The sequence below is a fragment of the Ictalurus punctatus genome, chromosome 13, assembly GCF_001660625.3.
Source record: "Ictalurus punctatus breed USDA103 chromosome 13, Coco_2.0, whole genome shotgun sequence".
NCBI classification, from domain to species: Eukaryota; Metazoa; Chordata; class Actinopteri; order Siluriformes; family Ictaluridae; genus Ictalurus; species Ictalurus punctatus.
This window is the reverse complement of record NC_030428.2, coordinates 9,537,501-9,562,923: the sequence shown is the minus strand read 5'-3', so window position 1 is coordinate 9,562,923 and position 25,423 is coordinate 9,537,501. Positions and strand designations below refer to the sequence as shown.

General features: G+C 45.9%; 1 protein-coding gene across 5 annotated transcripts in view; it reads left to right on the top strand.

Annotated features, from left to right (window-relative positions):
* The window catches only part of jmjd1cb (jumonji domain containing 1Cb), a 138,566-nt gene that overhangs the window by 79,500 nt on the left and 33,643 nt on the right, over positions 1-25,423 (top strand). For 3 of the 5 annotated variants that reach the window (XM_017483330.3, XM_017483329.3, XM_017483328.3), the window contains exon 3: positions 23,300-23,413. In XM_017483330.3, the coding sequence (XP_017338819.1) occupies positions 23,300-23,413 (114 nt within the window). Of the gene's footprint in view, positions 1-14,850; positions 15,172-22,724; positions 22,923-23,051; positions 23,153-23,299; positions 23,414-25,423 lie in introns of those variants that run through there. The other 2 variants (XM_047159499.1, XM_047159498.2) reach the window with 2 other exon arrangements.

Below are 25,423 nucleotides of genomic sequence, written 5' to 3'. Positions count from 1 at the left end.
TAGAAGGACGTCCTCCCAGGGCTTTCCTGACAGCAGCTGATGTAATTATTAATCGCGCCTTCCTCAAGAGAGCTCGCTCGTAGCCGCAGAGGTGGAGGCCCTCTGGAGACGGTGTTTCCACCACGCCGGCTTGGATTGGAGTGATAATCAGCATGACTAGGCGCTTCTTGACCCGGCTTGAAATGCTTTTACTCTAGAAAGTCACCGTTTGGGTGAGGAACCATTTTAATCAGTCATCTCAGCGCTCGGAGTGTGTTCTTCGTCAGCGGCGAGTCATTTTGGTTGAAATACCTTGGTGAGCGAAATAACCTTACTTGAGTCTTTTTATTCTTAATACCTATTTGATCCGTTTCATACAACCAGCTAGGTGTTCGTGAGCATGTGTAAGGGTGCCTCCGGACATCTCGTGATCGCATTCGGGCGAAGGTCTGTTTATCTGATTTGTGTGGTTTTTTTTTTTTTTTGGTCATCGTACGTTGTACCTATAAAGGAAAGAGGTTTGTGCCTCCTTCCGTACACGCCCCTCGGTTCTTATTATGTGCTGTGTGAAACCAAAGCAACCGGCGAAGGAAACAAAAGTATCAGTTTCACTCTGATTCAGCTCCCGTAGGTGCGAAAGACTCTCTCGCTCACGTCCTGTCCGCACGCGTTCTCCTCGAAGGGTCGCGGGGATTGATACGTAAACCGTCACACCGAGCTCGTGCAGGCAATAATACAGACGCCGCAGATCGAAACGAGTTCAGACGCCAGTTCATAACGTACTCTTGTGGTATTTATTTACTTTTTTGCAAGCCCAGTACTAGGCTAGCCTTGTGTTTCATGTGACGTCACAATGTCTATGAGGCAGTGGCAGCTCAGTGGTTGAGACGTTGGGATAAGAGTCGGAAGGTTGCGAGTTCAAACTCCAGCACCACCAAGCTGCCACTGTTGGGCCCTTAACCCTCAGCTCCTCAGATGTATAGATGAGATAAATGTAAGTGGATAAGGGCGTCTGCCATAAGTGTTTCAAATCAGCAGTTTGTGTACAGTTGAGTTTTTCAGCTTTGCTGGTACTGTTGATTCAGTCTGGAGTAAGAAGAGTCATTTCAGCCATCTTACGCCTCTAGTTCCAATCACGTTGTGCAGCGACGCCAGAAATTCGCTCCCAAATACGGTTCAATCACGTGATTTGAAAACACTAGCATAAGACCTCACATAGACTGCCTTGTTTTCCCATATGACAGGAAAGCGCACACACACACACTCTCACGCAAACTGGCTCGGCTCGCTACATATTCGTACATCCGTTGACACGGATACAAAGGAGCGAGTGTCCGAACTGAAGTGATTTCTTAGCGAGCTCTAAAGCGGGTCCGCCGATGGCTGCACGAGATAGCCATGCTTCTGGGCTTTGGACCGGGATTTAAAAAAAAAAAAAAAAAAAAAAGGAAAAATTTTTTATTCTCTGTCTGCGCCATTCATAATCCTGTTATCGCGGCATGTGCTGTAGCCGGAGTGCCCGTGTGAGGACGCGCGGCAGATACACAGCAACCATATCATCGTAGATATCTCCTGCAAACCTGAATACGGCTCACACGCCTTACACAATACCTGTCCTCCCTGGTGTGGTGCAGCCTGCGTGTGTGTGTGTGTGTGAGAGAGAGAGAGAGAGAGAGAGTGTGCGTTTTTCCTTATTTAGAAACTAGACAGAGCTGTCAGAGGCGTGCCTACCGGCACTTATTTGTGCTCACATCTTCACAGAGTCTTCACAGCGACGTACACGTCCGAGAGATCGCTCAGAAAGCGTGGTCACTCTCCATACTCCCTGCTCACCGTCTCTGAATATCAGCCAGGCACCGATAGATACACAGAGCCCCCTTCTGCTGGAATGCTAGCTATTCTCACACACACACACACACACACACACTCGTACACGTATTATTTCCACACCACCACGTCTGCGTGCGGTCAGATCAAAAATAGACAGGTTAACGTCCCTGGTAGAAGTCGACCGAGCTTTTAAAGGGTTAATATCAGCGCCGTTGTGAGTATCTATTTTTGAAGTCATAATATGAATAGAACAGACTCATTTTAATAATGTTAATAGGTTTGGTTGTTTAAAAAAAAAATCTCGACATCAAGGTCGTCCGGGTGGCGAAAGCAGCCGAGCACCGACGCTCTACCATCTATTTTCCACTTCGAGTAGCTATTTTTGCTCCCGTCCTGAAGTAAAAAACCGAAACCTTCCCGCTGCTGTGGTTATCCTTGTTCGTACGCACCTGCCGGGTTTTATAATAAAGCCACTCGGTCGAGTCGTCTGAATACGGGAGTGTATTTAAACGCCAAGAGGTTGTTGTTGTTTACTCGGACAAAAGTAACGCTGAGATTAAACATGAAAGATTTCTTTGCCAAAGACGTCGAACAGGACGGAACGAGCAGCAGAGAGCTAGCGTGACAACTGGTTGTATTCTAATACCCCCCTCACACACACACACACACACACACACACACACACACACACACCCACACCCTCCCCCCGGGGCAATACAGGCAGCTGGCAGCAAGCAAGTAAGCCGTATTTATTAACAATCGCAGATCAGTCAACAAGCTTTATGAATTAACGTGTCATGTGTTTTGGTACGTCTCTAGTAATGTGTATATACGGTGGTTCTTCATTCGGGCAAATATACTATAAGGTGAAAAGTTTGTGGACACCTGGCCTTCACACTCATACGTGCTTGTTGAACATCCCGTTCCGGATGTTTGAACAGCCTCCAGTCTTCTGGGAAGGATTTCCACGAGGTTTCTGCTCATTAGTGAGGTCACACACGAGCATTAGCGAGGCCAGGCTCTGATGTCAGGAGAGGGAGGGGCTGCGGTTCAGATCAGGACACTCGAGAAATGAATCACGTCTTCATGGAGCTCGCTTCGTGCACAGGAACAGGTCCGCACCGCTTATTTCCAGCGGAAATAAGGGGAATTGTAACACCGTAGCATTCGGCACAGTTCCGTGCTTCCAGAGGTTTTGAGGAAGGAGCACATGACGGTGTGATGGTCGGGTGTCCAAAATCCGACTCCGTAACTCGGGTCAAAGCACAGACAGGCAGCAGCAAGCGAGTATAATCCACCTGGAATAACAAGCAAAGGTCAAAACTAGGTCAGAAACTAAAACAACAACAGCAGCAAGGCACTAGAGAACCGTGGCTTAAAGACTTTCAGACGTGAATGCACGATAAGACTTCAGGCACCCTGACACGACAAGGCTAACTTATCAAGAACTAACAGGAAGCATGTGACCACATTCAGATAACAAATCAATACACAGGACAGGCTCGGAGACTAAAGCAAAAGCCTGAACAAGCGAGGAGGAGATCCAGATACATCGTACACCTCTGATTTATCTGATCTCAAAATCAGTCTCAGGCACCCTTATCAATGGATTTTGTCTGCCACTAAACATCCTCTGGCCCATATACACGTGGTGGAGAACTACGTACGGTCCGGTACTGCTCCGAAACCCGTGGGAGCCTCATATTCTATATAGCGCCGTACATAACCGCTAGCAGGTGAACAGCAGGATCTCGCAGAGACTCGCTCGCTATCTGATGCAGCCTTCTAATATGCGTACGTAAAGCGGGTCACGTTTATTTAAAAAGAAAAATACATCAAATAGAGTCTAATGGAAGTGAAATGGAGTGAGCACGCCGTCATGTGCGCTGCAGAGAAGGATTTGATCGGGTTCTCGGTGTAGGAGAGGGAGAGTCTTTGCGCCGGTCGATAATGGATTTAATTATTAATGTTACTGTAGCATCTAAACGGTGTTTATATGATGGAGCCTTAATAATCTGATGCCAGGGCTTGCAGGTACTCAGGCTTAACTTATGCCTTAGCACGATCATTTATAATATGTGTGTGTGTGTGTGTGTGTGTGTGCTGAAGGTCATGGTGACTGATGTAGAGAGCTGCAGTGCTGCATAGAGAGAGAGAGAGAGAGAGAGAGAGAGAACAAAGGCTCTCCTGTCTGTCCCTCGCTGTCTAATGGCACAGATTGTCTGCCACAATCAGACGGATTTCATCATGTTCCGATTTCTGCCAAACAACAACAACAACAACAACAACAACAACCGGTGAACAAACCAGCGCTTCCGTCGCTCACGCTGACTCACCGTCTCACCGACATTATTTTCCCAGTAAAAAAGAAAAAAGAGAACAAAGACTCCAGTGGAGGAGACATTTTGTACTTTATGTCTCTCTCTCTCTCTCTGTCTCTCTCTCTCTGTCTCTCTCTCCTTATCTGGATCGAGGTGTGAAATGGAACGGTGGACTGGTAGAAATGAGGGCGCGTGACAGAAAAGAGCAAGAGAATAACAAGCCTGTGGGACGCTGCAGCTCTGAGCCTTGCAGATGGAGATGAAGAAGGCTTATCCCTCAGTCTCCTGCAGTGTGTGTGTGTGTGTGTGTGTGTGTGTGTGTGTGTGTGTGCACTGGGCTACCTACTTGCTGGTGTGCCAGTTCAGCAAAGCAGGGATTTGTTTTTACATGTGCATTGTGCTCACACACACGTACACACATAACATCCTGTGTGCGTATATGTGTGTGTGTGTGTTTGTCTGTACGGTTTCTCGAGCTCTTGCTGCCGTGTAGTAGCAACAGTGCAGCGTCTGTGCGTGCGCGCGTGTGGCTGATGGAGAGTCGGGTGTTCGAGCAGGGATTTCTGGGTCAGGTGAGTGGGGTTTCAGAACTCAGCACTCAGTTCCTCCTCAGACTTTCCCTTCGCTTCAGCCAAGAAGAACGTGCGCCGAAACTTTTCCAGTCTTGGTTCATTTCTGACGCGTTCATGTCACCGATCTAGCCCCAGTAGCTTCGTGAAAATGATTTTTGATCATCAGTGTGGTTCTAACGAAGTGTACGTTATTTAGTATGTCATTCAGGCCTTGATTCGTTAACACAACACTGCGTTTGTAACACACAAACCACAGAAGATTTCTTATTTGAAATTATTTATTTACTTATTTATATTGTTCACCGTATTCACAGTTGAGTTAAGCACGTGTAGTGAGGATACTGAAACTGTACACCTCCGACATGACTATGGGTGTAAGTGCTATCCAGAGAGTTATGAGAAAACATCTTTTCTCAGATACCTTCGTAGAATTCTGTCTTTGGACTTAAAAGGGATCGTTCCCACATAAATGAACATTCTGTCACAGGAGCTTGAAAGTTCTGGTTACTGGACTATAAACAGAGTGGCAGAAATCTCCCAGGTTTCATGAAAAATGTCTCGATGAACGAAAGTCTTACAGGTTTGGAACGACATGAGGGTGAGTAACCGGTGACAGAATTTTCATTTTTGGGTGAACTACCCCTTTAAGTCTTGAGCCAGGAGTACTGTAGTATTAAGTCCAGCATCACTATCTGACATATTGATCCAACCACAATATGTCACACTGAAATTCATGTTAATGGGCTGTAAATACACTCAGAAAGCGACGGAGTGCCATTTAAGCTCAATATTATACACCTAAACACGACACTGCTAATTATTTCGACCGTATCGTCTCTTTAAAGCCATTGGAGGAGGCAGCGTCTTGATCAGAGACGCATTCGTTTTTTATGGATAAAATTCCGGACACTTGACGCACTCAAAACATCATCCTTGACACCGTGGTCACGTCTTCCTTACCAGACAACACGTCGAACGAAGAAAAATAACTTGCGCGTTATTTTAAATCAAAATAGCGAATCGAAAGTGCACACGGACGCATCCCGCGTACACGATCTTTTCATGAGCCCATCGGTTTCGTGTTTGAGGCAAAACGATCTGTCGAAGCACGGTAAAGATAATACTAAAACGCGGAATAATAGGGTGCGCTGGATTAAGCGCTAGTTTATAAGCCGCCGAATAGTGAGAGAGGAAGACATGACGTTAAAAGCATTATATTCACAATATACTACACGCCTATTAAATGTTTGTCGGTGCTCGCCGTTTTCCATTCCCAGATCATCTTATCGGTCGTTTTAAACGTGTCCGTTACTTTTAAGTTACATCCGATCGCATTCGATTGCAGGAAAAAAACAACCCGGAATCCAGGAAACTAGTGTCCAGGCTTGTGGAGATCTGCTTGGTTTGCAAATCTGTGCCCACGTTCATGCTAGTGTGTCAGGAAGCTGGCAGACCGATTAGCCGGCTGCGTGTCCCCACAATCAAAGGAACAGATTTTACCGCACTATTCACTCCCATCAGTCATCGTGCGTTAATCCTCCTGCTTTAGGAGGAGGTAAAGATTACACTGCTGCATTGATCAGGGAGGAGTATTCAGTCTGTGAAACAACAACAGCTCTCACTTGAGCATATCAAGGCCTGGACTGGTAGTGTTTTGTCTGGAGATAAGCCGTGCTACTGTCTGCTGGGCAGGAGTACCGCTGCTATGCTAATTATGCAAAAGGACAGTAATCACTGCGCCGTGCAACTGCTAGCATGGCATCTTAACAGAGCAATTTGACTAGTTCAAATGAGTATGCAGAGATAGGAGGGCAGAAGGCTAGCACTCTTATGAGGTGAAATGTCAGCGTGTGTAAAGCAGGTGCTTTGCATTGGGAAGGAAAGAAGAAGGTAGTCACGAGACTACAGTCTCGCTAGACGGTTGGTTTCGAAGCATTAGGGACCGTTTGGCAGATCTGACGCCTCTAATCTTAGGCTTTAATCTCGGGTTATCAGTACGGTTGCAGACGTTTCGGAGTTCAAAGTACGTTAGTATATAACATGCATTCTCTGTCTCTGACTGAAAAAACAAGCAAGCAAACATTTCATGTTAAATGTAAAACATCATTTTCAACCAGTTTGATTTCCAAGCTGGTTTCTTCATTCCTCTTCATTTTGACTCTTCTTGAACGTTTTATGACGACATTCAGCATTGAAATTTCGTTATATAGCGCTATTCAAAATGATTCAATTCAACACTGGCTAATTCCCACTCTGTTACGTTCCACTCTGGACAGTAGAAGATTGCGAACACATCAGCTGCTCATTTTTTCCAATCTTCACCTGTCCAGATTGTGTCAGCTGTAGCCCCAGAGTCATGTTCATGGCTGACGGGAAACCTGTGGACCTTGAAGTGGTCTTCCACTGTCGTAGCTCATCCACCTCCAAGGTTGTGCATTCTGAGATGCTTTTCTGCTCACCACGGTGGTTAAGAGTAGTTATTTCAGTTACTGAAACCTTCCAGTCAGCTCAAACCAGTCTCACCATTCTCCTCTGACCACTCTCTTCAGCAAACCCACCGACCTGACACTCACTGCAATTATCTTGTGGACCAGAAGGGTACCACATACATGGTACGACCCATATAGATCATATAGACCATATAGACCATACAGATCATATAGACCATACAGATCATATAGACCATACAGATCATATAGACCATATAGACTATACAGATCATATAGACCATACAGATCATATATACCATATGGATAATATAGACCATATAGAACATATAGATCATATAGACCATATAGACTATACAGATCATATAGACCATATAGATCATATAGACCATACAGATCATATAGACCATATAGACTATACAGATCATATAGACCATACAGATCATATATACCATATGGATAATATAGACCATATAGATCATATAGACCATATAGATCATATAGACCATATAGACTATACAGATCATATAGACCATACAGATCATATATACCATATGGATAATATAGACCATATAGAACATATAGATCATATAGACCATATAGACTATACAGATCATATAGACCATATAGATCATATAGACCATACAGATCATATAGACCATATAGACTATACAGATCATATAGACCATACAGATCATATATACCATATGGATAATATAGACCATATAGAACATATAGATCATATAGACCATATAGACTATACAGATCATATAGACCATATAGATCATATAGACCATACAGATCATATATACCATATGGATAATATAGACCATATAGATCATATAGACCATATAGATCATATAGACCATATAGACTATACAGATCATATAGACCATACAGATCATATATACCATATGGATAATATAGACCATATAGAACATATAGATCATATAGACCATATAGACTATACAGATCATATAGACCATATAGATCATATAGACCATACAGATCATATAGAACATATAGACTATACAGATCATATAGACCATACAGATCATATATACCATATGGATAATATAGACCATATAGATCATATAGACCATATAGATCATATAGACCATATAGACTATACAGATCATACAGACCATACAGATAATTTAGACCATATGGATAATATAGACCATATAGATCATATAGACCATATTGACTATACAGATCATATAGATCATATGGATCATATAGACCATACAGATCATATAGATCATATAGATCATATGGATAATATAGACCATATAGAACATATAGATCATATAGACCATATAGATCATTTAGACCATATGGATAATATACATCATATAGACCATACAGATAAAAGAGTATTTTAGCACATAATGTCACAGTGGATTCAGTAAGTTGTTCTTCAGAAATCTTGTTCAATAAAAGTACTGTGTTAATTATTAGCCAATAAAGAAAACTATCACAGTCAACATTTACAGTGATACAGCAATAACCTTAAGGGTTAAAGTTCAGCTCATGAGTAATATCCACACATTGCTGGAACGTTCAGGATCATTGTGTGAGAAATATTCGAACGCGACTATTTCATACATGTCTGTTATGTAATGTTGTCAGACAACACCGTCTGTCGTGATTACGTTTTATATATTATATCACGAATTACAGAGACGGGCGTGTCCGCTTGACATACACGTTGTCGTCACGCCGAAAAAGCAGGAAACGTGAAACATTCTCCACTGAGAGTAATTAACATTTCGAAGAAAGCGACTTGCTTTTGTGGCTAAGTAGCACTTTGAAAAGCCATAGTATAATCATACACCTGCATGTATCTTTTAACGCAAGCTAATTCGCCCCCTGATCGGTTCTTCTGGATCATTGCGTATCCTTCCCTGATTCGCCAAGCCCCTACCATACGCCCATTACGCTACCCTGATCGTATACACAACAGCGTATGAGACGTTCTGCCACAGCGTATTTTAACCAGGCTAACCGCTAAAACTACCTATTTAAGTAAGAATAATACGGAATGAATCATTTACTTATCGGGTATTATCCACGTCGGGAAAGTTCTCCATCTTCTCAGCAAACGTAAGGGTTAGGGTTATTCTCAGAAGGGGAAAGAATTCACCACAAAAAAAACAATCAGCGTTCGCAGAGACGAGGAGACGAGACGAGTTTCAGGTCTAATCACATGTCGTGAAAAGCACAGACGTTACTCCTGAAGCTCGCTATGTTAAATGAAAAGGTCACATGTCGATCTTATAGAAACAGCGTCGGTTCGGAGGGTAAAATACGCTGTGGCAGAACAGCATACAGAGCATTCCAGTGAAAGTTTGATATGTTGCTAGGCAACTGCAGATAAGCTGCCGCAGAGAGCTTGTTGGTTTTTTTTTTTTGTTTGTTTTGTTTTTTTTCTCCGAGAACGAGTTGTCTATATAGGCTGTACGTATGCTCGGATAATAAGAACAACATGAATATCATAAAGAACAGTTAAAGCGTCACTCCTCTCCATTGATCAATCGTGTTTTTCTTCCCGCTCCTGTTCGGCGTCAGATGACTCGAGCGTAACGTGGGCTAGCGGTCGTGATGGTCTCGTCACACTCGCAGCGTGTTCAGACTCAGTAAACGTATTTTGTAATCATTCTTTCGAAGCAGCCGGCATCACTGGGACGGCTTTCTTACGGAAACTCTGCTATTGTTCAACATGCACATGACAGTTTATTTTAGTAACCACGTTAGAACTTCCTCCTTTACTGTCGCTGCTGCAGGAAAGGGGAGATTTTGAGTAAGCTGCTCTTTTACACAGAGGAGGTGTTTTGGTATTTGACTGGAGGAGGTGTGTGGGTATAAAAAGGCCTAAGAAACGCTGCCGTGTACTGGAGATGGCGCGCCATGCTGCAGTTTGGCTCCGCGCTTCTCCGTTCGTGATGCCATTCTGAGCAATACTGTCAGGTTCTGAAAGCTGATATAAAGTTAATATAAAAATGATTTTACATTTGTTTTGATTGGCACAAGAGAGTCGTGTCGTCGTGTGATTCTTAAATTTCCCGTGAAATCAAAATCGAAGTTTTATGGCTTTTAGTGTAACTATGTTAGCGTTAAAGTGCACCTATTATGGTTTTTCAGATATTCCCTTCCATGTAGTGCGTTACGGAGCTGTTCGTGAATGTGAAAACATCTGCAAAGTTTCAAAGATCAAAGCGCACGACAAACCGAGTTATCGACTCCCAAAAGAAGGAATCGATTCTGAACAGCTGAAACGATTCGTTAGTGATTCCAGACTCACTTCCTGTACTAACCTACGTAGGCTTGTAACAAAAAACCCCGCCTCTAGTCTTCATTGGCTGCTCGCTGACAGCGGTAGACCAATCACAACAGACTGGGAGATCTGACCAATCAGAGCAGAGTATGCACTTTGAAAGGAGGAGTTTAGAATGAAGCCTTTAGAACGGATCATTGAAGGAGTCGTGGGGAAAAAAGGTGACGCTGCAGTTTAATTTATGAACACGTTAAAGTGTTTTTTTGACCGCGGATGCGTGTAAATCTATTGTATGAGACCTTTAAAACAAAAAAGCTAGTGCGCTCCAAAACAATGCCGAAATTCACATTTAGCAGACTTATGCAATCAGAATTTGCAGTCTCTCTCCACCAATCAACACTCTGCACTTCAGCTTCGCATCAGATTTACTGTCCAGTCAAATGCTCTTTAGAATCCGAATTGTCCCGCCCCCAACATTATAAAAATCCATGGTACCAACCGTCAAGTACGGCTTAGCCCGGGCTGTGAGGAAGCTAAACTCTATTGGCTATTTAAAAAGGGGGAGGAGCAACTCGCCCTGACTTTCTGTTTCAATGCAAATGACGTCAACACATTGAATAACGCTGCGCACTTCAAGGCACTTCACTGGGACTTTAAGTGAAAAAAGACTAATCAGGTCCTATTGGCTAGGTTGTGTTAAAAATAGACATTAGACACATTAGGGTTGGGTGATATGATGATATTATATCACTATTGTGATATTTTATGTCATGATACACTTTTCTGAGATATCTTTGGTATCCTGATGTCTTTTTTTTTTTTTTTTTTAAATAACTTAACATAATAATCATAATCATAATCATAACAAACTAAATGGAAGCAGATGATTTTATTATTTTTTTATTTTTTTACTTAATCTTTCAAACTGTCTTTACACCTTTCTTTCTGTTTCTCTTATCCTCGGTGTTTTTCGTTTTATTTTTCAGTTGGAGTAATTTAAATCAAGCGTATTTCAATTCTAAATGATTTCTTTTAAAGCATAGTAGCTAAAAAAAAAAAAAAGTACGGGAGAAAGGAAAAAGGAAATAAAACAGACAAATCACATATGAAGTAGTAAAGTAGTGTGCCGCCATTATGCCCTGCATGGGAAAGTGGCTTTTAGAGATTTTTATAAGATGTTTAAGTCGGAATGTGTCACGGTTAATCCCGCCTGTTTCGGATCTGAAGCTTTGTTTCTCCAGCGGCTCTAATGAGGGAGTGAGCGTATAGAGAAATCCAGCGTGCGCTCGTGATTTGGAGCTCCTTCCCATATCTGAGTGCGAAAATGGGCTTTGATCACGGCACTGTGCTTTCTTCTGCATGACAGCTCGGGTGCCGAGAACCGAGAGAGAGAGAGAGAGAGAGAGAGAGAGAGAGAGAGAGAGTTCATCCACTCTCATTTCCTGTCTCTACCTGCTCGGAGTCTGCGCCCGAGGCTTCAGCTGGTGTTTCATCTCCATTCAGTCAGGCTGCAAAAATGAATCAGCTTTTAATCTTCAATTAATTACACATAATTGGCTGTAGATTTGGCCAGTTTAACTCAAGTTAGATTGCTAGGGAAAGTTAGATATTGTGTTTTTTTTCACCTTGGTGTTAAATCACAAGCTTTGTATCTATGTGACGTGATGTGATGTGACGTGACGACATGTGATGTGACGGGACGTGATGTGATGTGACGGGACGTGATGTGATGTGACGGGACGTGATGTGACTTGATGGCATGTGATGTGATGTGACGTGACGTGATGGCATGTGACGTGACGTGACGTGATGGCATGTGATGTGACGTGACATGATGGGATGTGACGTGATGTGATGGCATGTGACGTGACGTGATGGCATGTGATGTGACGTGACATGATGGGATGTGACGTGATGTGATGGCATGTGACGTGACGTGATGGCATGTGATGTGACGTGACATGATGGGATGTGATGTGACTTGATGGCATGTGATGTGACGGGACGTGATGTGACTTGATGGCATGTGATGTGATGGGACGTGATGGCATGTGACGTGACGTGACGTGATGGCATGTGATGTGACGTGACACGATGGGATGTGACGTGATGTGATGGCATGTGATGTGACGCGACGTGGTGTGACTTGATGGCATGTGACGTGATGTGGTGTGACAGGATGGGATGTGACGTGACGTGATGTGACGTGATGGCATATAATGTGACGTGATGTGGCGTGACATGGCGTGATGACACATGACGTGACGTGACATGATGGGATGTGACGTGATGTGATGGCATGTGATGTGACGCGACGTGGTGTGACAGGATGGGATGTGACGTGATGTGATGGCATGTGATGTGACGCGACGTGGTGTGACAGGATGGGATGTGACGTGATGGCATATAATGTGACGTGATGTGGTGTGACGGGATGGGATGTGACGTGATGTGATGGCATGTGACGTGATGTGGCGTGACATGGCGTGATGACACATGACGTGACGTGACATGATGGGATGTGACGTGATGTGATGGCATGTGATGTGACGCGACGTGGTGTGACAGGATGGGATGTGACGTGATGTGACGTGATGGCATATAATGTGACGTGATGTGGTGTGACGGGATGGGATGTGACGTGATGTGATGGCATGTGACGTGATGTGGCGTGACATGGCGTGATGACACATGACGTGACGTGACATGATGGGATGTGACGTGATGTGATGGCATGTGATGTGACGCGACGTGGTGTGACAGGATGGGATGTGACGTGATGTGACGTGATGGCATATAATGTGACGTGATGTGGTGTGATGGGATGGGATGTGACGTGATGTGATGGCATGTGACGTGATGTGATGTGACATGATGTGATGGCATGTGATGTGATGTAATGTGGCGTGACATGACGTGACGGCACGTGACGTGACGTGACGTGATGTTCCTTTATTATTTCTTTCTGGTTTAACTGTGTTTGCTTTTAAAGATCCACTCAGGTAACGTGACTAAGGAGCGATCTTATTTTAATTCATATATTAATACAGGAATAGGAGCGTGTGTGTGTGTGTGTGTGTGTGTGTGTGTGTGTGTGTGCGCGCATGTTCTCCCCTTGCTTCAGGAATTTCCTCCAGGTTCTCTGGTTTCCTCCCCCAATCCAAACACATGCCTTGTAGGCTGATTGGCGTCGTTAAATTGTCTGTAGTGTGTGCGAGTGCGTGTGTGCGCGTGATTGTGCCCCGCGACGGGTCGGCACCCCGAGCCCCCCGCGACGGGTCGGCACCCCGAGCCCCCCGGGACGGGTCGGCACCCCGAGCCCCCCGCGACGGGTCGGCACCCCGAGCCCCCTGGGACGGGCTCCCGGATCCCCTGTGTAGGATAAACGCTACAGAAAACGGATGCGTGGATTTCAGTATTGAGCAAATACGATATGATGAATGATAACTTTAGCCGGAATATTACTGTTGTTAAAAAAACAACAACAAACCCTTCTGCGCTTGAAATGGACTACAGAAAAGCTTTTGAGTGGTTACACCCTGTCTCTCACACACACACACACACACACACACACACACACCTCTGGGATCTCCAGTACACCAAATCACATCAGACCAGCGTTCAACGATCTTCCCGAAACCCCGTCCCTCATCTTTAACGCGTCTGGAGAAGCACGTCGCCGTGACCGGAACGGCATTGTTCGGACATTGTCGTATCCTGCTCCTTTTACGCGCTCTTTAATTGGCTGTGCATGTGCGTGTGTGTGTTTGTGTGTGTCAAAGCTTTACTAAGTGTCGTGAGTCATGCTGGAAGTGGCTCAGCCACCTGTGATGTGGGAAGATTAGTTTCACTGAACACAGCACCACCCTTTTTCTGGTTCATACACATGCCACCACGCTGCCCCCTCTCTCTCTCTCTCTCTCTCTCTCTCTCGCTCTCTCGCTCTCCTTCTCCTCATCCTCCTCCTCCTCGTACACACACACAGACCCGGACTCTCAATCCGACTCTCACTCTACACTCTGCAGCACAACACAAACAAGCGCTTGAAGAGTTCGACACGTGCCTCGACAGCCAAGTGAACTGAAAAAAGGGGGAGGGGAGGAAAAAAGAGAAGAAAAAGGGTCTGTGTTCTATTGCGGTCTCGTCCCCACACCACCCCCCACCCCCGTCCCCTCCCTACCCGGTGTCTCCTGTTGGTCTGTAGAGTTTCCTGTTGCTGTGTGTGTGTGTGTGTAGCCTCTGGAGGCTGACCCAGATCCAGCTTTCACTTGGACTCTGTGATGCTAATGACAGAGCAGGACTAATAATCTGGCCTGCGCAGGAGCTGGGACACATAGAGAGTGGGAGGGTGTGTGTGTGTGTGTGTGTGTGTGTGTGTGAGAGAGCGAGAGAGAGAGAACAGCGAGACAGGGAGGGAGGGAGTGACTCGTTTTGCTTCATCTTACAGTCGTCCTCCCTCTAGCCTGTTTCTGCGAGCTCTGCGGCACTCGTCTTCTCTCTCGCTCCCTAGTCAGATACTTAAAATGTCTGCCATGTGGCCAGCGACGGACTGAGTCCAGCCTTCTCCGTATTTTGTTAGTCCTTCATTGTTTTGTGTATTTTTTTTTTCTTTTCTTTCCCCGTGTTTGTTTTCCTCCTCACTCCGACCGGAGACTTCTACCATCGACTGAAGCTACTGCATGGCCCAGATATGTGAGGCTTCAGATTTGGAAGGCTTGGTTTAAGGCCGGCTCGACAGCACAGAGGTAAAAAAAAAAAAACAAAAAAAAAACCCAAAACAAAACAAAAACGTCTTTTCCTGATTTGCTCTGCTTAATAGGATTAGTGTGTCACGTCGTGTTCCGTGGCAGCGTCGTGCCGCGTTCGCGAACCGCCGTGTTTTGGAAACCGGCTTCTCACCGGATGTTTCAGAGCCGTACGCTCGCGCTTCACCATCAGATACGTCGTTCCTGTAGCACGGACCGTCTCCGGGGTGTCGGCGCTCGAAGGTGAAGCGTGTGGGGTTTTAAACATATGTCTTTTTTTTTTTTTTCTCTTTCTTTCCGAAAGCCGTGCGAGAGAGGCCCTGCGTCCTTATTCCTGAGCTCGCTTCCTGTTGTGGGTCTCTGCCAGGCTGCAGGCGGAGAGCCATGTTGTGTGCTCTTGAGTATGTGTATGGGCAAGTTACCGGGGACTTTTCCTAGCACTTATTGAATCACTGCAATGGATAAATGAGCCGTGCGCACACACGCGCACACACACACACACACACACACACACACACGTATATATATATATAAATATATATATAGTGTGGCCAGTGCAGCTGTGTGGAAAGCCCCTGTTCAGTGACTGTGTGTGTGTGTGTGTGTGTAGGAGGCTTTTCAGGCTGATACACTCGACCAATGGTCTCTCTTTCTGCCATTAATAAATAATCCATCTCCTCTCTTCGCTCTTCTGTGTTTGTGTCTCTTTGTACGTTCTCACCTTTCCTCTTCTCTCGCACCAAAGCAAGGTAAAGTCTAGACACAGGGCGACCGTGTAATCTGGCTGATTCATAAAGACCAGCCGTACCGAAGAGTGTGTGTGTGTGTGTAGCCGAGAGAGAGGTGGGGCTGCACTCTGACCCATTTAGCACATAGTTCCTCGGAGCAGCTCGGTGCAGAGTGTGGCTGGCTGTTTGTAATTATGCCTGATCGCTCTCTCGCTCTCTCACTCACTCACTCAGACAGATAGATAGATAGATAGAGAGAGAGAGAGAGAGGGAGAGAGAACGAGTGTGTGTGCTCTTTGGACTCAGATTCCCTCCAGTGCGCCACTGATCTTTCAAAGCCGTCCTTCTTTTCATGTTGACTCTGCCGCTGAGGTCACCATAGTTCACGCCAGCTGGAGAGATTAAAGTGCGTTTGTGCTGTGCGGGCAGGAGGTGCTCATTGTGGCTGTTCTGTGTGTGTGTGTGTGTGTGTGCGTGTGTGTTTAGTAGCTTGACGTACCTACACTAGAGGAAAAAAATAGGGAGATTTTGACAGCTCTGGATTGTTGTTGTTGTTGTTGTTGTTGTTGTTGTTTAGAGCCGGCCGTTAATCATCACGTACAGTCTGTAAATGACTCGAATCGGCTTCCTCGCCATTAACCGAACACGCGAGCGTTCGCTCCCGCCTTTGAACCGATCGCACGCGCCTTCATCCCGGTGTGATAACGATGCCGTACCAACACGAGTCCCACGTAATCACGTGTCAAAAATATCCAATATGAATGTGGTGCCGGTTACACCGTGCGGTTAGAAAACCGTAACCACACGCCTAACGCCGTCCACACGACCAGATCCCATCCAGCCGGCGTGACTCGAAAGGTTTCAGGCACATTTTTTTCAACTCGAGAGCCTCGGAAGGTGTGACTCCATTTTAAGCACCTGTCTGAAATCACGACTGCTTGCAGGTAAAACCGATATAATCGCTTGCGTTCAAATCGAACGCACAAGATGGCCGACCCACGTTCGTAAAAGTAATCATGAAGCAAGCGAGTATGATCAGAGACACCTTTATGTATTTATTTATTTATGACATAGCGTTTTATTGGCCATACCGTGGTCTGTAATGGTTTTAGAGTGCCACCGTTGGCTGGCGTAGTGAGCTGGTACTGTGAATAGGAAGCCATTTTGCGATGATGAATATGAGGCTTATGAAATCGCGGGTAGTGTAAAAGAAAGAGGTTAAGGAGCATGTGTGTAAATAAATAAATAAATAAATAAATCGCAAAAAAAAAAAAGGGATCTGAAACTACTAGCATTCGTGATAAGAAGGTCTCCTTGTGATTTTCCTTTCAGCTTCTGCGGATTATGTCATGCGAGCGCTTTGCTCTGCGTGTACCAGTGTAACACCGTAGGCTCAGTAATATCGCGGTTCATAGCACGCCCTGATGTAAATAAATGTCCATCGCGACACCGCGTGCCAGTTCACAGCCAGCCTATTCGGGATAATTAGCGTTAGAAGGTCCGGTCTGAGGTGAGAAGAACGGATCCGTGACTTTAGAACTTTACAGTGCTAAAGTCACATGATCTGTAACGTATATATGTAACCACCTCTGGGGTTGCGGGTTCAGATCTTACCTCGGTCCACACGTCCTCCCCGTGCTTCGGGGGGCTCCTCCTGGGACTCTGGTTTCCTCCAGCAGTCCGAAGACGTGCGCTGCGGGCTGATTGGCGTTTCCACATTGTCCGCAGCGCGCCAATGCGACGGGTTAGAGTGTTCCACACCCTAGGCTCCCTGTGACCCTGTGCAGGATAAGCGGTGTGGAAAATGGGGAATTATCTGTGTGTGATAAGAAATGTCTGCAACTAATCATAAATCTAAGGATAATCCTTAACCTCTGGAACCGTAAAGAAATTCTTTTTGAAAAAAAGGAAGCGCATAGCTGGTACCTTCTGAAATAGTAGGTCACCCCAGGTTACACACACACACACACACACACACACACTTTTTTTGGAGTGTGGGTAAAGTTCCCATGACTTTTTTTAGGCAAGCAGCAGGAATGTGTGTCCGTCTCATTGAATCACTTCCAGCTGAATGCACACACACACACACACACACACACACACACACACACACACCAATCTCTGTGGCACCTCACAGGAACTCCAATCACAGTATCATGTCCTGTTACTGATACAGTTGATAAATATGGACCCCAGACATCTTGAAACTCCATCCAAGCTACTATTCAGGCTCTTCGAGTCTCTGGTTCGAGTCTCTGCGGGTTCATGAAGCGAGTCGCCACGCAGTGCCCGAGCGTATCTAAAATAAACCACGTGCTGGAAAAGCCTGTGGAAAAGCTGCAACCCTGAGCCCGGATAAAGCACCAGGTTCAGCCTCTCGTCTGTCAGCGGGAGCGCGCCGTGTACGGGAATGACCTAAATATGGCCGCATGCAGAAGGGGAAACTCGCCTCCGCGCGTCCTTTTGATTCAGCTACAGCAGAAAAGTCGTTTCCTTCCCGTCCCTGCCACGAAGCGTCCTGTCGTCGCTGGCTTTCATAATGAAAACGTTTCGAGCTCGAGAACGAGAGAGAGAGAGATTTAAAAAAAAAAAAAAGATGTGCAGGATTTGTGTGTGTGCTAATGACAGCAGGAGGGCACATATGAGTGTGTGTGTGCGCGCAGGGTTTGTGTTGCATTGTGACCTTGATCAGCTTGCAGCCTCCCATTCCCCTTCTGACTCCTGAAACGTTTCAGAGAGTGATGGAAATGCCTGGGCCTGCAAACCACTTAGCTATGCATGAGCTCCAGCCGCCTTTCTTCTTTACATTCCAGTGCAGCCAGCCTTATAAAATATTTACTGCTAAGCTACAGGCTGCCTCACAGCGCCCGCAAAGAACAATATTTTCGAGCAGGCTTTGTCTCCAAGCCTGTGCTTTCTCGGAACAGCTCCTTCCTTCATTGTTTCTGTACCGGACTTGCCGAAGAAACATTTATACGTCCTATATGTCCATGTCCCGTCAGTGTATTTTGGTAGAAACGCTCACATTTCGTACACGCAGGATCTCTTCATTTCCATAAAATCATTAGTGATATATACGACAGCGCTGCAGATTAAACAGCATTAGACAAATAATGTATAATCGCTGCCATGGTGACGTTTCCTGTACGAAATGCCACCTTTAGCAGCAATAACGGCAACCAAATACTTCCGGTAACTGGAGATCAGAGTTTCACTTCCTTCTAGGACTAGGATTTACTCCTATGCTTTGGATCGTTGTCTTGCTGCATAATGCAGTTGCGCTTGAGTTTTAAATTACGGACTGAAGACCGGACATCCTCCTTTAGGATTTTCTGGTAGAGAGCAGAATTCACGTTTCACTCAATTACCCTGAAGGCCCTGAAGCAGCAGAGCATCCCCACACCATCACACCACCACCACCATGCTTGACCGTAGCTTTGACGTTCTTTTTGTGGGATTCTGTGTTTGGTTTACGCCGGACGTAGCGAATCCGCTGTCTTCCAAACAGTTCCACATTCAACTCATCAGTCCACAGGATATTCTCCCAAACGGTTTGAGGATCATCAAGGTGTGTTTTGACAAAATTCAATCGAGACTTAATGTTCTTTTAGGTTAGCAGTGGTTTTCACCTCGCCACTCTTCCATGGATGCCATTTTTGCCCCGTGTCTCTCTGATAGTGGAGTCATGAACAGTGACCTTTATTGATGCAAGAGAGGTCTGTAAGTCCTTTGATGTTGTCCTTGGCTCTTTTGTGACTTGCTGGATGAGTCGTCGCTGTGCTCTTGGAGGAATATTGGAAGGTCGGCCACTTTTGGAAAGGTCCACTACTGTGCCGAGTTTTTCCATTTGGAGATAAAGGCTCTCACTGTGGTCCTTTAGAGTCCCAGAGCCTTTGAAATAGCTTTGTAACGTGTCCCAGACTGATGTATTTCAGTCACCTTCTTCCTCACTTTGGCATAGTGTGTTCCTGGGTAAGACCTTTTAACCTACTTCCTGCTGTTGAATAAAGTTCTATGTAAGTGTTGATGTGATCGAACAGCGTTTGCAGTAATCAGGTCTGATTGTGTCTAATCCAGCTGAACCCCATTATGAATGCAGTTTCACAGATTTGGGGAGTTAGTAACTACGGGGGCAAATACATTTTCACACAGGCCCAGATGGTATTGGATAACGTTTTTGCTTCAGTAAATAACTATCATTTAAAACTGCGTTTTGTGTTTACTCAGATTGCCTTTGTTTTATCTTAGGTTTTGTTTAAATTTCTGAGACAATTTAGTATGAGATCTACACAAAGACAGAAGAAAATACTTTTTCACAGCACTGGATTATATCTACTCTGTATTCTGAGATATATATATATATATAGTCACAATACACCTTGTAAAGGTATTGCACATTATTAATATATAATTAGCACCTTCATAAGCCTGGCTACTTGTGTTTTAATTTATAAGCAGTGAAAATCCCGAGCGTTTCATCTTCCTCGTAATTACTTTCAATAGTTCATTATATTGAACTTTTTAGCATTACATAAATACCATGATTGCGAAAAGTGTCACAATCATGGAAGTATCTCGATCTGTATTTGCCATTTTGTGTCATGCCTCACAGCTTAATGCCCAGTCGAGCGTGCTGCGTGTCACCCAGAGGTCATGCAGATGTTGGCAAACTTCAGAAAACACTGTCACACGCGCACACACACACACACAGCAAGTTGTGAAACCACACTTCCACCTGCACACGGCCTGCGCTGAAAATATGAACACAGACAGAATTCTCGTTTAACGCCTCGGGTTTGCTCGTGCCCTGCGTTCCACTCGCACCTGTACGGGGTTTTACGTTACGTGTGATTGTTTTCATTACAGCGAGGAAAAGCGACTTCTTTTCCTTTCCCCTTTAAGATCCGTAGCTCAGATGTGCTGCTTCTATATTTACCTGCCCTAGAAACAGGCAGCGTTACCGTAGCCTTGTTTCAGCTCCCCAGCCGCCGCGCTCCCGACGCGCCTCGGCTTCACCCGGCCTGCCGCCACTTTTCCAGAAATACGCTCTTTGTCGGAAGCGTTTTGCGCGTACGACGATTCCAGATCGAAAAACGCGCGGGACCACGGGGCCGAGCCGTCGTTCACCTTCGCCAAAATATCCCCCCCCCCCCGGGACTTTATTCAAATATCTGACGAAAGCAGCGCAGTGTAATTAAAGCTGGCGCAATAATCGGGAGCTATTACAGCGTGTCAGAGATGTGCCAGACCGAGCGCTGCGCCCCTCTCCCTTCCCCACGCCGGACGATCGTTCGGTCTATAGAGCCGTTTATATTAGCAGGGTTGAATTACCGCCCGTCCTTCTTTTGGCTCATCGGGTTTCCATTTTCCTATCCGCCGTAGAAGGCTTCGAATCTTGATCAGCTGTCCCTTTCGGGTCGGTGATTAATCTCGTACACGCTCGAAGGAAATCGAATCATCCCTGGCAAACTCCGTGTGGCACGAATACATGTTTGCCAGTGTAGATTAATGACCGTATGTACCGACTTGTGTCACAACACCCCAGCTCTAATCCTCGGCAGCGGAGTGTACAACATGTCGTGTAGACATTTAAGAGACGAGGCAGCGCGAGAGATAATGTCCTCTGTGTCGCTGGGTTTGTTTTTCTTTCTACTTCTTCTGAATACGACTGTAGTACGTCTGCTACCCGTCCCCGCCGTATTCATTTTCTACTGTTCCAGGCTCTTTCACAAGCACATTACACCTCCTAAACAGCTGCCATCTCAGCCGTGGGGTCATTACAGGATTTCAAATGACCGAGAGCACAACTACGCAGAACACACACACCTCTTATAGTAGTGTAATGGAGTAGAAATCGCACGCAGAGACTGCTTGAAAGCCCTTTGTGAAAACCCTGTGTAGTGTGCTACTGCCGCAGTGGACGGCTCTAATTACAGCTCGAGCTCAGCCTGTCAGTAACCTCGCGAGGATGAGTAATATACCGAGGGCTTAACACACCACGCAACTGCGGTACTGCGATAAGAGCGTTCTTGTAAACGTATCCACGGGAGGAAGCTTTGTTTGATCGTTTTAAACGCTACGCGGGGAACCAGTTAGCCTTTTCACGTGTTTTCCGGGGTTACCCTAAAACCCATCGATCCGACGCCAGGAAATCTCGGCAAACGCCGAACGGCTCACGTTGCACGACTTGAATCGGTCGTGACCGTCCGGTCTGGTTTGTGGACGTAGGAGTGTGTACACTAATGAGCGATTGCAGACGAGGTTCACGCACTACTCTCAAGCTCCCGGTTCCCAAATCCCACCTATCGTGACTTTTTCAGGAAGTAAGAGAGACGTGCACACCGAGGATCGTGTGTTCTGCCAAGAAACCGGAGATGCAGTGAAAACTGACAGTTTTATCAGACAGGGGTTATCTACGCCCTGGAAAGATATCTCCCGACCTCTGACTAATACAAAACCAAAGAAAAGGCCACGTCAACTCGGAAGTTTAGATCGATCGACATACCGACATATCCGCTTGTTAAACCTACAACACTGACTATACAAATCGCTGTTTGAGGAGGAACATACACATCAGTCATCATCATCAGCTGGATAGACTGTTACTAGCAAGAGACAAACATGGAGGCGGCCATGTTTTCTCCCACTCTGTAGCTCAAACGCACGGAGTCGGAAATTAACGACTATCCGGTTACGTCAAAGACAGCATGTGGTCTCACGTGGTGGTTGTTGTTGTTGTTTTTTTTTAATAATTAATAAATAAATAAATAAACTGGAGAGCCGACTTGTTATGAAGTAAAGTTCACACTTTTGCTTCACTGTAAGAGTACTGACGCACATCTAGGGAGAAAGCACGGACGAGCGACGTAACACTACACCTACGTTTTCTACAAACTCTCACCCACGAGGACCCGCGTGCTTTATGAACTGACGGACTCACTGCAGTTCATCTCAACCAGTACATCTCACAACTCATCCTGCTAGGAGTCGCGGATAGATCGAGCACTGATGCTTTTAACAGAGGTCTGTGTCTATCTCCTTCCGATCTTGGAGTAATATTATATATATATATATATATATATATATATATATATATATATATATATATATATATATATATATATATATAATTTCACTCTTCTCCTCTCTCAGGTGCATGTTTGGTGACACTGAGTCTCACGGCTGCGATCACGCTGATATACGGCGACATCAGAGCTGCTCAGCGGCAATCCGGGGCTGGCGGTAGTGGGCGGGTGGGTTCGGAGAGCGACACATCAAAGTTATCTTTGCCGCCTTTGAAGCGCTTAGCCTGCCACACTCACGCTTTCTTTTTTTTTTTTTGTGGACGATTAGTAAGTGGTGCACAGGGTGTAATGCGCTGTGTGTTGCTCTCTCCACAGACATTCAAGCCTCTGGTAGGAAAGAGCGTTCTGGGCTCCATCACCGCTGTGGAATTCTTCTCCGACAGACAGCTGGACTTCCTGACCGATGACGGAGCAAGCCAGCCCTATCAGGTGAGCATTTGTGTGTGTGTGTGTGGCCTATATTTCAGTGCTGTGTTTAAACGGAGAATCAGTGAATCAGCCTCGTGTTTACTCAGCGATGCTAGGTAACCCCATCCCCTGGAACAGTCACGCCGGCCCACAATTTACATTCGCCTGTCCTCCATGATGGATTCTCCATCGCACTGCAGAGGCATTAGCTCTTTCTGGGATGATATAATATAACAGCATGCGATTTTTTTTTTTTCCTCCGTTCCCACCTAACCCAGACTTTGCGCAGACGTACGGGTCGTTACAAGCGCGGCCTAGAGATGACAGCGTAAATAGAGCTCCATCGCTATTGTTCTTCACTGCTCCGTTCTCTGAAACTCCTTAATTATCGGCGTGTTTAGGGGGAAGAGAAGGGAAGAGGAAAAAAAACAACCCCGCGATGACAGCGCGCAATGACAGAAGCAAACGCACGAGACAGATGGGGAGATGGGAATCTCTGTAGTATTCGTGTGCGGCTTGATTTATATGCACGCCACGTTCCAGTCCCACTATTTTTTTGCGCCCGGCACCATTTCGCCGAACGGATAATGAAAAGCCATCTGCCAGCAAATTAGAGCCCGCGCCCCCTCCCTCCGCCTAAAGTGGCCATAACACCTGACTGCACGTAGAATCGAGGCGCAGCAGATCTCCCGAACGTCAGCGTCACGCGCTTCCCGATCACACGGGGCGGCCCTTTTATAGTGGTAATTACTGCAGAGGTATCCCAGATCCAGCTGTGTACCGTGTAACGCCGTACGACCTCGCCGCTAGTAATAACGGTTTCGCCGAGGCTCACCCGTACAGGCGTGCATATAGGCGGCCGACTTGCTTTTTTTTTTTTTACGTTCACGTATTTATTTTTCAAAAGGAGAGATGAAAAAGAAATAAGGAGCGAGTCTGGCGTGTGAAGGTTTTAGAACAAATGAAGCAAATCGATGTGTGATGTGCCATCCCCTGCAGGGCCAATTTTAGACCCTGTTTTCATTCGAGTTTCTCCCGGTGCTCAGCAGAACACTATGTTCTTGTCAGACTGCCTGGCCTTTAAAAAAAAAAAAAAAAAAAAAAAAAAAAAAAGGCTTGCGCATGGACACACTTTCTCTCTCTCTCTCTCTTTTCTTTTTCTCTCACCCAGACACACAGAGAAAATCACCACGGCTCCTCGCCGACTCACAATGGATGAGTCTGTAATGTAAAAACTATCAGGCTGGGTAATGAGAGAGCTAGCGAACATGAGAAAGCACACCGCCTCTGCATCCAGAGGCACAGCGTGCACACCAGTGGGGAATGTGATCACTCCATAGGACATTACAAGTAAACATAGTGCTGCTTTTCTCTCTCCACATCTCTCTCTCTCGCTCTGTGTGTTTCTTTCAGTACATCGGTAATCCAAAGCCTCCAGACGCACGTCCCCTCAAACCCTCCGTCCTCATAGCCGATCGTCCGCGGGCCGCAGTAGGGAAGTGTCATCATACACTGCGGCAGGGAGCGTGACATGCTCCTGCCCTCGCTCCACGTCGCGGCACTGAAGGCCTGGGGGCGGGCGGGAGGGCTGAACCATTGCAATCTGTTCGGCATAAAGGCTACAATAGAGCCTCTGTGTAAGAAGCCAACTGGCTGGAGAGCTGGAGAAGGAAGGGGGGGGAGGGGGGGAAGGGGGGGGTGAAGAACCGAGGGAACCGAGTGTAGTTAGGGAGGAAAAAGTGAGTCTACGAGTGCATCCACTTTACAAGACCGCCTCCATATTGCAGAAGAATACAGTGATGCTTAATATCACCGTGCCAGGTAGTCACACCAGAAAACTGTGTGTGTGTGTGTGTGTGTGTGTGTGTGTGTGTGTGCAGCAGCAGCTGCTGTAGTTTGAGATCAGATCTGTGTGTGTGTGCGTGTTTGCACCCTGCCTTGCAGTAACACTCACACACACACACACACATACATACAACACTGTGTCACTATTCACTGGAATGGCCACTCGTGCATACCCACGCACGCACA